Source organism: Leptonychotes weddellii, chromosome 2 (assembly GCF_054177405.1).
Source record: "Leptonychotes weddellii isolate Sample4059 chromosome 2, ASM5417740v2, whole genome shotgun sequence".
Lineage (NCBI taxonomy): Eukaryota > Metazoa > Chordata > Mammalia > Carnivora > Phocidae > Leptonychotes > Leptonychotes weddellii.
Window position 1 is genome coordinate 92343208 of NC_138370.1, and position 12716 is coordinate 92355923.

Sequence of the window (12716 nt, forward strand, 5' to 3'; positions counted from 1 at the left end):
GGCGCCTGGGTGGCTCAGTTGGTTAAGCGACTGCCTTCGGCTCAGGTCATGATCCTGGAGTCCCGGGATCGAGTCCCGCATCGGGCTCCCTGCTCGGCAGGGAGTCTGCTTCTCCCTCTGACCCTCCTCCCTCTCATGCTCTCTGTCTCTCATTCTCTCTCTCTCAAATAAATAAATAAAAAATCTTTAAAAAAAAAAAGCCTCAGATTTAAATGGAGCTACTCATTATGCAAATAATGGTATTGACATTCGTAAAAATCCAGGAGGTATGGAAAGAATTGCTCTTATATAATTTTGAATTAGAGTGAAAATACCATTTCCCTTTATTGAGTTACATGAACATTTGACTATTATAAAATAAAACATTCATTTTAACCAATATTACATGCATCCACTTAGTTTGAATTTAATACAACTATTATAGACATAAAGCAAAGAATAGATAAAATTATACTCTGTTCAATTGGATGCATTTTTCCATTAGATTATAAACAGTTTACTATTCAAAATCAACTTTTGGAATAAAATTCCCCATTTGCTTCCTCTGTTGAACATTCAAATTTATAACAGAATTAACCACAGAATGTACCAGAAGCAGTCATTAGATGGTTTGACTACTACTGTGACTAAAATTTAAAATCAGAGTGTAGTAAAAACAAAATTTATAAAAGTGGAAGAAGTGATGAAAGTTTTGAATCTTAGAAACTGAGTACCATGAAAGATTGTATTTCAGAAGCAAGCAGAGTAATGGCCCAATACCATGAAAAATGTAACTTTGGAGAATCTCTACATTTAAATTAAATTAATCCTAAGAAGACTTTTATTTTTTGGCAGTCCTTTAACATAACTCAGCTGGTGGGTGAGATTTATAGCACTTCGTGAAAATGCTTTAGCCTATATGTCCTATAGCTTTGATTTGGCAACTCCTTAGTATTTACGTACTTACACCAACACCGGGTCTTGATTTCAGTAAGATTTGACTTTAGCAGCCAAGGAGAAACTCCAATAGGAAATGATAATTTGCAGACTCTGAGGTCATGAGACAGTGGGGGAGCTCTTAATTAAGTAATGCATATGCTGCTTTCCCCCCTTTTCCTCAGGTCCTCCCTCGACAGACATGCGGATTGTTCACCCACACTATTTTCTACAAAGAATATCCAGGAGGACCCCAAGAATTGGATAAAAGTATCAGAGGAGGTGAACTTTTCCTCACGATCCTTCTAAACCCGGTATGTATTCTATTTATGCTTTTTATAATAACGTGAGAATGTTCAAATACATGTTTCGTTTTGTTTCTATTGCCGATCCTTTCACAAGAATAGTTGGTAAATACTAGCCCTACTAGAAGGAAATTAGACTACATCTCCAAGTTATTCCAATTTGATTTTTAATTTTTATGATCTTCAATCAAGAAAAACACAGATTTGTTAAGAAGCGTATGTTGAATTTAACAACTAAATGTAATATAACATCTCAGTGCTGACTTCTATTCTTGAATTGTAGTAAAGACATAATATGCAGCTCTCTAGCCCAAAATTAATATTCACAATGTCATCAGTGAATGCATATTTTGTCCATAAGTTGAGTTTGCTTCTGGCTCAAGATCTCAGTAGGCATACAATTCAGTCTCTAAAAATAATCACCATGTAAAATCACATTGAAAATATGTAACTAGGTATTATCTTTGTATACCAGGGCCCTCTGAGGCCTATTTTAAAAATCTCCACTAATTTTATTTGGAATCAAAATGGAAAATTTGACCCTTTTTTCTTTAATTGTGTCCCTTTATCTGTCAAAGTTTTACAGTTTTATTTCCTTTTATGTGTGTAAAAGTATATCAAGGTAGGGATATGGTATAATTAGATAATGTTGAAATTATTTCAGCTTTCTGATTTTTCTCCCATAAATGTTCCATTTCTGAGGTTTTACAAAAGCATCTCCTCTTTTACATCTTAGTGTGCCTCAAAAATATGAAGTAGCGGGTAGTATGCTATGCCCACTTTGTTTAATGTAACAAATTTTCATACTCAGAGAAAAAGATTCATGCATTAAACAAAATGACAGCTCAGTTGTCTGTGGTGAAGGTGTGTTTAAAATGAATTATTTAGATAATTTTTCTATGGTATTTTAAATTCCTGAAGAAGTCAAATAAAAACCTACATTGTGTAAAAAATGAAAACTTGCAAAATGGATTAAAGGTTTAGGGGAGTGGGGGTTAAAATGCTTTAAGTATGAATAAATATGAATAATCAAAAAACCTTTCCCTCAAATGGCATAGTTATTGAAAACAAAACAAAATTTAAACAAGGTATGTTGTGTGGCGTGGCACTATTCTAGCGAAGAGCTTGAACGCTCTATGATCTTTTACAAGAAACCATTTCTCAGAGCTTGCTTGCTCTTCTGTAAAACAAGCTAGTTGAGCTAAATAATCTTCAGCATGCCTCAAAGGTATCCCTTATGGACATAAATCTGAGATATTCCAATGTTTTGTGTATAATTCAAACTCATTGACACTTAAAAGATATCAGGATATTCTGTAAGTATTTTTTTGGAAATTGAGGTGTGCATGTAAATGTTAATGAAAGCAAATGTGGAAAATCTTTCTGTTTACCCCTTTCCCCACTAGTTGAGATTTTGATCTCCACAAAGGCAAGGGTCATTTTTTCATACCTTTTTCATTCCACGGCTACACTCTTGACCCCAAATCTGCTCTACCATTTCCTAAGGGGAAGTGGATAAGCATCAGAACACTGATGATTGCCTCCCCTAAAACTCTTTACCCCAGATCTGATTGTTGTTGCTATAAATTATCTGAATACCTGTCTACTTGTCATTAAAGAGATGGATTTAAAACTTTTTTTTTTTTTAATTTTGAATTCAGTACCATTCCCCTCATAAAGGGTCGTTCAGGGACTCATAGTTGGTTCTTTAAATAAAATCATCATAAGATGACATTGGCATCTAGTATTTCTACCAAACTTGTGAACTCACAAAACAACACTAACTACTGTAAACCTTGCTTAAAAACATTATCAATGTCATACAGATCGATTTTAATTACAGGAGGAATGGAACAGTGGAAGAGGGATGTTTCAGGAGGCTTCTTGTATCCATTCACAACTGTGCTTGCTTTATCATTGTGAATTGATGGTGAACTCAAAATATGATACATGAATAAAGAAGAGAGACCTGGATAGACACAGCAGAAAGAGCAATGCTAGAAATGGTTAATAGTGTGGATAGGACATCATGAAGTATGGTAATATGAAGCCTGTACCTGGCAAATAGTGGCCCACAAAGATGTGAAATTAAGGAACGATGTTGCCTAAAACATGGATAGTGTACACCCATAAGCAATCTAGGGAGATGCTACTCGTCGGCTCTCTAGGGAGACAGGCAGCATCTGGTGGTGGTATCCATTAAAATGGGGATTAATTCCAGACCTGTGTAGGCAGAAGTACAAGTCAGTGTTCTCCAGAGAAACAGAACCAGGAGGGTGAGGGATGGGAGGGAGATAGAGAGATTTATTATAAAGAACTTGCTCATGGATTATGTAGGTTGACAGGTCTCAAGATCTGCAGTTGGCAAGCTGCAGACCCAGAAGAACCAATGATCTAGTTCTAGTACAAGTCCTAAGGACTTACCTTAGGCCTGGGAATCAGGAGAGCTGATGGTGTAGTTCCAGTCTAAAAGCTGCCAATATCAAGACTCAGGAAGAGCCAATGTTTCAATCCAAATCTGAGGGCAAGAAAACAAACAAACAATCAGTATTCTAGCTCAAAGACCATCAATCAGGAGTTCCCTGTTACCCAAGGATGGTGAGCCTTTTTGTTCTATTCAGGCCTTCAACTGATTGGATGAGGTCCACCCACATTAGGGAGAGCAATCTGCTTTACTCAGTAGACCAATTCAATTGTTTATCATCCAAAACACCCTCACAGACATACCCAAAATAATATTTGAGCAAATATCTAGTCAGTCTGGGGCCCAGTCAAGCTGACACATAAATTAACTACCACACCAGATGAGAGACTTAATGTGAATGAAATGAAATGGGCCACACTGAAAGAGGGGAAGAAGTGATGAATGAAGAAGCTTGGAATGTAAGCTTTGAAGTTTTTGTGCATTTGTCCCATTATGAATGGAGAGGCACCTTAGGTGGTGGGCTATGTTCAATACACTGATATGGAGAAAAGAAATAAGATGCTTAATTATAGTTTCAGGTTAGATGGTTCCAGCAAGTCTGGCTAGGAATGGGCTTATGGGAATGGAGTGAGGAAAGAAGAAAACAAAAAGAGAAAATTCATACTGACCCCCAGCCCTCCCCTTTGATCTATTCTTTTTCTCCAACCTTCACTTAATTCTTTGTCAGAGTAAAAAGTATCTCTTTTACTCTTTCACCAAAATCATGCTCAAGAAAACATCTGAAAGTTCATTGATGAGAAGGTATGCTATTGATATGAGTTAATTAATATGTTAATTCTAAGAATATTTGTATTCTAACAGAGCCAGTTCCCAAAGGAGAGGTCTATGATTGCATTATTTTAGATATCAAAGTCCCTTGTGAAAATAAGTATTAGGAAACATTCAACATCCATGAAATCACCTGCAGATGACCACTTCCTCTACCTACTGTTCCAAATGACTTGCAATGTGGAAAAGTGATTTTTGTGAGGACTTTTAAGTAGGACAAGTGATCACTAGTGTTAGCATAAACTCTAAAGATTAAAGGCCAATCTAGCTTTAATTTGTTTTTCATTGATAAACTATATTTTCACATCACAGAAATACTATAGTAATCATAGATATGACATCTTTCTTGTATGGTCATTTTCTCCATGGGTTTGTTAAATAGTGTATAGATTTCCGTTTGTAGCATTGGGTATTTTCTATGTTGATGAATGGATGAATAAGGATATAGACAGCATGACACAAAGCTAGCTGTGATAGCAAATACTCCAGAATAATATTAATATCCAGTTTTTCTTAGCACATTAGAATGATAGACAAAATCTAGCAAGATGAAAATTAATAGGAAATAATGCAAACCCCCAAAATTATTTTCAAAGAAAATAGTGGTACAATTTCAGCATTATATAAGGATAAATATTGTATAACAGTAGATTAAGTCTGCCAGAAAGTTGTATGGGCTGCATTATGACATATTAAGTTCCTTGTCTTGAAGTTTCCCAAACAGAAATGTTGTAAGAATATGGAATCTATTACATTAACATCTCATTTGATGCTTACAAATCTGTGATTCTATTCTTACTCAACTAGACATGGGGTATATTTCTTTCATCGTAAAACATTAAAACATATAAAGTAGGTTTAATGTTAAATATTACAAACCAGCATTATAAATTGGTTATACTCTGTGATTGTAAGGTCAGAGGAAAAGAAGAAAGAGTAACTTATCAACATGTATACAAATACGAGAAGAGACAAAATGGAAAGTATTTCAGTGGCGGATGTATTAAAGGAAATGTATTGAGAAGAAAAAAAATTTTACATCATCAGTATACTGAAAGAAATATTACTGCTGGATTTTGCAGAACTATTTTGAATAGATTGGTAGTGTCTGGATTCATTTGTATGTAAACATCCTATGAGGCTAATAAAAGCTGGAAAAAGGATATGAGGGAATGATCTGGAATCTCCTTCTCTAGAGTACTTTAAAATAGAATCAACAACTATAAAGTTCTTTCTTATTGCCTTGGGAGTTCATCTGCCTAAAGGAAGGGAACTGGATTAAATAACCTTGAAAAATTCCACATATTTTTTTTCCTGGTTTATAACTTCCACAACTCTGCTCTGAAGTCAAAAAAGCACAAACCTTTCTGCAGAAATGGACCCATAAATACACAGAACAAACTGGTGTTGCCAGTGGGTAGGGAGGGTGGGGGATGGACAAAGTGGACGAAGAGAATGAGAGGCACAGGGTTCCAGTTACGGAATTAATTAGTCATGGGGATGAAAGGCACCGGATAGGAAATAGAGTCAGTGGTGTTAGAATAGCAGTGTCTAGTGACAGTGGGAGCTGTACTTGTGGTGAGCTGAGCATGACATAGAGGCTTGTCTCATCACTACGGGTACACCTGAAACTAATGTAACACTGTGTGTTAACTATACTTTATTTTTTTTTAGAAAATGATACCATAACACAAAAGGGGTGGGGGGAGCGTGAACCACATCAAGACCAGGGCAGTTTCGTCTAGCTTCCGACTTAGGGATTCACATTATTTTGTATTGTTCCCTCTAGAATAGACCTGTATCATTTCTGTACTCAAAAGTCTCTAATATTTTTTCTTTATGTATTTTCAAGGTTTTGGTTTTTTTTTTTTTTTTTTGGTAACTCTAACTGGCATCCTGCTTCTATGCATATTTTAAAATATGTCATTATTTTCTGGGATGCCTGGCTGACTCAGTCGGAAGGAGCGTGGGACTCTTGGTCTTGGGGTCATGAGTTTGAGCCCCATGTTGTGTGTAGAGATTCCTAAAATAAACTTTAAAAAAAATAAATTAGGGCGCCTGGGTGGCTCAGTCGTTAAGCGTCTGCCTTCGGCTCAGGTCATGATCCTCCTGGGATCAAGTCCCACAACGGGCTCCCTGCTCAGCAGGAAGCCTGCTTCTCCCTTTCCCACTCCCCCTGCTTGTGTTCCTGCTCTCGCTATGTCTCTCTCTGTCAAATAAATAAATAAAAAATCTTTAAAAAAAAAAAAGTAATTTAAATTAAATATGTCACTATTTTCTAACCTACCATAAGACAGAAAATACAAATCGGAATATATTTTACATCTTGACTCACATATGAACTCCTGTTACTCTTGTGTGTTAGATCTTTTGATTCAACAAACTGCAAAGAATAGGGTTTCTTGATTTCCTTCAATACCAACTTGTTTTGCCCAGATGAATCTAAATTAAGTGATATGAGGGCCATTTGAATGGCATTTCAAAAGAATAGCTAGGCATCTGTCCACTTAACATTCGGATAACTTCCTCCTATTTTTCTTAGATTCTATCATGACCTCATCACATATCGATATTTTCTTGCACTGCTCCACACTTGTCAAATACTAACATGTATTTCCCTGGTGCCGAATCCTTCCTGTATTTTCAATATAATCTTTGTTCAGACAGGAAGAAATATAATTTAATCATGTATGAGGTGAAACAGCTTATACCAGGTTAACCCACCATCATTCAAGTCGAGACACTACCCTATAAAATATGCAGCAACTGACAATAATAAAGGAAGTCTGTAGTCTTATCAGGTGGTGTCACCAGTAACTATAAAAGCTTGAAATGAGTATGTTCTACCGGAATGAATTTTTTTTGACTCATTTTAATTTTGTGCTACACAAAGAACAATATGAAAATAGAATTTTCTAAGTTTCTTAGCAGATAAGCTTTAAAAATGTTCAGATTCTAGAATGTTTTAAAATGGGAGTACTGGGGTCAGGAAATCTATGTTTTCCGAAGTTCAAAGCAGTGTCTAGACTCACTAACCCTTGCCTGTATTTTGGCCAATTGCAAATCCAGGTGAAGAAAAAATATGTGCCCGAAAGAGCGGTGTACTTGAAACTGACAGTAGAGTATAATGGAACTGCAGTGATATACTTCTCCATGTGCTGTCTGCTGAATGTTCATTTCATACTGAATGAGCTTTCCTTCTTCATGTATATCAGTCTCCAAATTTGTGGAATCTAATAGCAGGTGCAGTACATTTTTGGATTAGTGCTGGCTCTTAAGACAAAGTAGGTAAGGCATAAGAAAACATCAACATGAATAGCCTGAACCAAACTTTAAGTTCTTTTAGTGCTGAACTAATACAGAATCAGATATGTAAGATAATTCCCAGGAACATAGTTTATGTGCAGCACAATAGAAAATGCAAGAAACATCCCAAGTCTATTTTAGAGCAGATTATAAAGAATTATTGATTACTGATATCAAGACATCCAAGTATTCTTTGATGATCTTGATTTTGATTTCTTATAAATGCTGTGCTTTATAGAAAATTGTAACAATCAAATAATATTTCATTTGAACAAACAATTACATATTCTGTCAAAATATACTTCTCTACAAAATAATATATTAATAATTCTAACTCGGGGTCACAGGAGATTTTTACATGTGTTCCAGCACTGCTTATTTAAAATAAATAAATAAATTGACTTCTAACTTTGCTCTACTATAGTGAAATCTGCTTCTTATCTGGGCAGGGATTTTGAAGCAATTAGTGTTACTGGGAGCTGTGGGGTATAGAGCCTGGAAGAACAGCCACCAACTGTGAAAAGAATGGACCCCTGTAGAGTATATAGATTGTGGAAAATTCTATTTCCACTCACTGAAAGATCTACAGTCACCTCTTTTTTTTCCTTTATCTGTTTTTTTTTTCCTTAAAGATTTGCAGGACTAACCTTTACAAAAGGACATAAATCACCACTTCTGAAGTGATTCACATTCCCAGCAGGGACTTTGTAAAATCTGGAGTCACCTAAGATCCTTGGCCTCACTATGTATGATATTATTCTTTCTATTCACACCAAAAATCAGGATCAGAGTTAGTACAAGGATCTAGAGAATGTGAAGAAATTTTGCTCTTTTCTAATTTGGGGGGGTAGTGCAGTTTTTGTTTAATTTTCCATAGTAGGATTTACACAGAAATTAGAACAGAATATTTTTGTCTTCTAAACCTGAACTTTCTCTTCATCAAATAAGAGGAAGATTGCTATTATTGTGTAGACATGCTTCTTTCTAATGCAATGGTTGCTACAGATCCTGATGGAATATAATTTACATTCATATATATATTTCTAGACCATGAACAAATCCATAAAAATGCTTTGGTTTTTTTCAATTTTGTTTCCCTAGAAAAATAAATGAAAGAGCAATATTTTATTGGGGAAGTGTATTTCATCTAGCGTAACTGGATCATTTAGTTTTCCCAATGCATGTTATGAAAGGTGGTGGAATAGCTCTTTAGCATAAATAAATTTTCAACAGCAAAAAATACAACCTCTTATTTATGTGGATGTTAGTCAATAGATAAACCTTTTTTTCCCTTTTCTTTATTTTGAAACTTGTAATATGGAAGTATTAGGTGCATGATGTTCTTGACATTCAGGTATAGTTTGGAGGCGAAATCAGTCCATTTGTGGTAATAAGAAAAAAATAAATAAAACCTCTCTGCATCACTGTTTATATGGCTTAGTGGGCTGGTGGGATAGTAGGAAGGTAAGTGGGTTTTGTAGGACTTCACAATGTGTGCTTTTTTCGGTTTGTGAGTTTTCATCTCATTCTTGATTTTATCATCTCTTTCACAAATTATGTAACACCTAACTATTTCAATATACCTTGTTTCTTTTTCTTCATATTTTTTTCCTAATTTTGAAGTACAGTGAAGTAGAAAGACCATTTGTATCACTTTATTTCACTTCGTTTATTCCTACTTCATTTTCCCCTGGCTATTCTGAGGAGTCAGACTAATGTGAAGATAAAAATATGAGCTCTTTCCTAAAACATGTTGGTATTTTCATATTTTTTAATAACTGGAGACCAAATTATTTAGTCTCAATTTTCCATTAGTGGTTACATGCAGATATAATGAGTATTTATGTAAATACTTAATTAACTGGTATCCATTGAGGAATTGAAAAGAAAAAGTCTTATAATTTCTATCCTTAGTCTTATCAGCAGATGGCCAAAAAGATTCTATCACTAAAGTTAGCTTGCGCTGACATTTATTTGTTAAATTTTTATTTGAGATTGACCTACTCTTAAATGTAAGAATTATTGATAAATATAACTGGAAATCTGGTGCTTAATTTATAATGAATTGTTACAGTTGCTTAGAGGGCAACCCCCCACCGCTATTTTTATCTCAATTATTTCTTTTTTTATTCGATTTTTTAAGGAGATCATCCTGATGACACTATCAATTAGTTCTAATGTGTGGATATTCATACATGCGCATAACTCAGTCAAGGAATGCAGGGGAATGCTGTCCAGCGGAGTTGATATTTAGTAGAGATTCATCAGGCAAATGAGGTGGCACCGTGGGGCTGTGGAGTGGGAGTATGCAGTAGGAGGTTTTCCAGTCAGAGAGAAGAGATATAGAAAGTTAGAGAGGGTAAAATAGCCGTCGCAAGTTTGGGAACTGTACATGTTTGGGTTTTGCAGGGGTACAAGATGAAGATAAAGTTCTAAGAGTAGGTAAGAGAAAGATCATAAAAGTTTTGTATGACATGTTAACAGTTTGAATATCATTATTCTGTTGTAGGAAGGGAAGGAATTTGAGCAAGGGAGCGACGGAATCAAATATTAACCGTTACTTGTAATTTTAGCTGACATTTCAGGGTCTGTCCTAGATAGAGACCATTAGTATACACTCCCCCTTATGCCGACAGTACTTCGTGCCTCCACCTCACTCTTTATGCCTCAGATTTCATCTCTACTGTCTCTTCCTCACCTGGGCTCTCACAGGTTTAGGACATGACTCGGCTGCTACATATACATGTACTTCGTGCCTCCACCTCACTCTTTATGCCTCAGATTTCATCTCTACTGTCTCTTCCTCACCTGTGCTGTGTGTAGCCCCAGGCATGAAGTGTTGGTTTAATAAGTATTTGTTGAATAAACCCATAAATGGGTGATAGCATCACAGCTGCGTCTGTCTACCATGTGCTGTTTCACACAAGTTGTTAGAGCAGCGTCAAAAGCAAAGGGAAAGGAAGGGAGAACGAGGGAGTAGAAAGGAAAGTAGAGGCAGGGGAGAGGTGACAAGGAAAGGAGAGGGGGAATATGGAAAGGAAGGGAAAGAATCAAGGATGGAAAGAAGAAAAAAATGGAAAACCATTCCTTTCTCTTTCATCAAATCAGATGGGGCACAGGAATGTAACTTATCTAGTAACCAAAATTCAGAAGATCTTATTTTATTTTATTATTTTTATTAATTATAAGAAAAAGTCATATCATATTCCTAAGGCTTCCGAATTTCTGTTTGTAAAATGAGGAAAATAATGTTAGTCCCCTTGCTGTTTTACACAGATAGTATGAAATGTGATAAAACAAAGTAAGTGCTTTGATTTTTCAGAGAAAACATAAATAATTTGGATAGAATTCTTATTTGAAAAAGTAGAAGTATATATCATTTTTATTATCAAATGATATTTGAGGTATGTTAGCAGCCCATAAACTCTGGGTTTATTTACAGTTTGAATTTTGCTTGATTGTTTCTCCCTGCTGGAACACATAAATCAGGGATAAAGACATTCTCTTTTTACCAAAGCTTTTAGTTCATTATGTTTTGCTTCTGAAAACATTCTTGGTTGTGTTACTTTATTGTGCTTTCTGAGCTATTTTTAAATGATAACATTTCTATCATTATTCTTTATTCCAGTGAAACAAATTGAGTCATCAAATGCAGTGCTTTCTTGGCCCCTCAAGACTGCTTTTTTAATTTGGCTTTGGTATCTACCAAAGTACCTCAGATGTTTTTGTCAAAGGTTTTGGTTTTGTGGTTAGTGTTGCTGATTATATTATTATTGCTAACAATAGAGAGGTTTTCTGGAAACGCTAGGTCCATACTTTTTTAATACTTTATAGTGAACATTGTCTGTTGTGGAAATTTTGCTCAAGTGAGGAATACATAGAATTATAGCAATCTCTGTGTTTAGTACATAAAAATTAATTATATGAAAAATGGAAGATTTCCCAATTGTTACATAATTATAGATAATTTAGATGAATGAGTTGAACTCAATAGAAATAAGAAAACCCAATCCCACAGACTAAATAGAAAACTCTAGACTGGATTTCATTACTTATCACAAAGGGAAAGGATACTCTTCATGTCTACAATCATTGATCCTATAGATCTGTCTCCATTGAACTTCACACCTAACAGAAGAGTCAGCGTTCAATTACCTCTGTGAAAACATTAACTAAAACTAGAGAAGGAGCCAAGAGATTTAGAAGTAAAGAAAAGGTCGTGTTCTTGTAAACGGCAAGTTCACAACTGCCAACATCCTTTAGAACTATGTGAAAATTACTAGCTTGAACAATGTAAAAGATTCCAAGCATGAAGTGTTTCTCTGATTTATAATTGTCACTTTTAACACGATTTAAGGTATCCAATAATGGCATTCAAAGTATAAAGTGTAAGTAGCGGAATTTTGCTCCTTCTTGAAGCTGTTATTATATCCACTTAAATTCTCTTTCACCCACAGGTACACATTCAAATCAAATGTGAATAAAAGATGTGACTTGAAAATTGCCATCCTCCTGAAATTTCTTCTTAGGAGCCCATTCTGTAGTTCACTTAAACAACTTGCTCAAGCAATCAAATCTATATAGGCAGAGCTTTCTACATGGGCTGATATGTTATGCTCATAAACACAGAGTTTAAGAATTATGAGCTATTTAGAGAAATAAAAAGGAAACTTAAACACATCACATTGCCCCGAATTGGAAGTAGCTTTTATCCTATCCTTTGCCAAATGCTTCTTTAAAAAGTATATGCTATAGCATATAATGACTCTTGAACCTTTAGTAATTTAGATTTTGAAAGAGAAACTCATCTATAAGCAAGCACAGCCATAGTGACTCACAGTGCAAGGAACCATTGGCTGAATTATTATGGTTTTGGTAATGACTTTCTAGTGAGCAAACTCCCAGTAACATCAGGACACATTACTTTTTTTTTTTTA

At 35.2% G+C, this 12716-nt stretch overlaps 1 protein-coding gene across 1 annotated transcript in view; it reads left to right on the forward strand.

Moving 5' to 3' along the window:
- LOC102745096 (N-deacetylase and N-sulfotransferase 4) overlaps positions 1-12716 on the forward strand; it is a 232821-nt gene that overhangs the window by 138246 nt on the left and 81859 nt on the right. The window contains exon 5 of the mRNA XM_081813069.1: positions 1101-1229. Coding sequence (XP_081669195.1) covers positions 1101-1229 — 129 coding nt within the window. The remainder of the gene's footprint in view (positions 1-1100; positions 1230-12716) is intronic.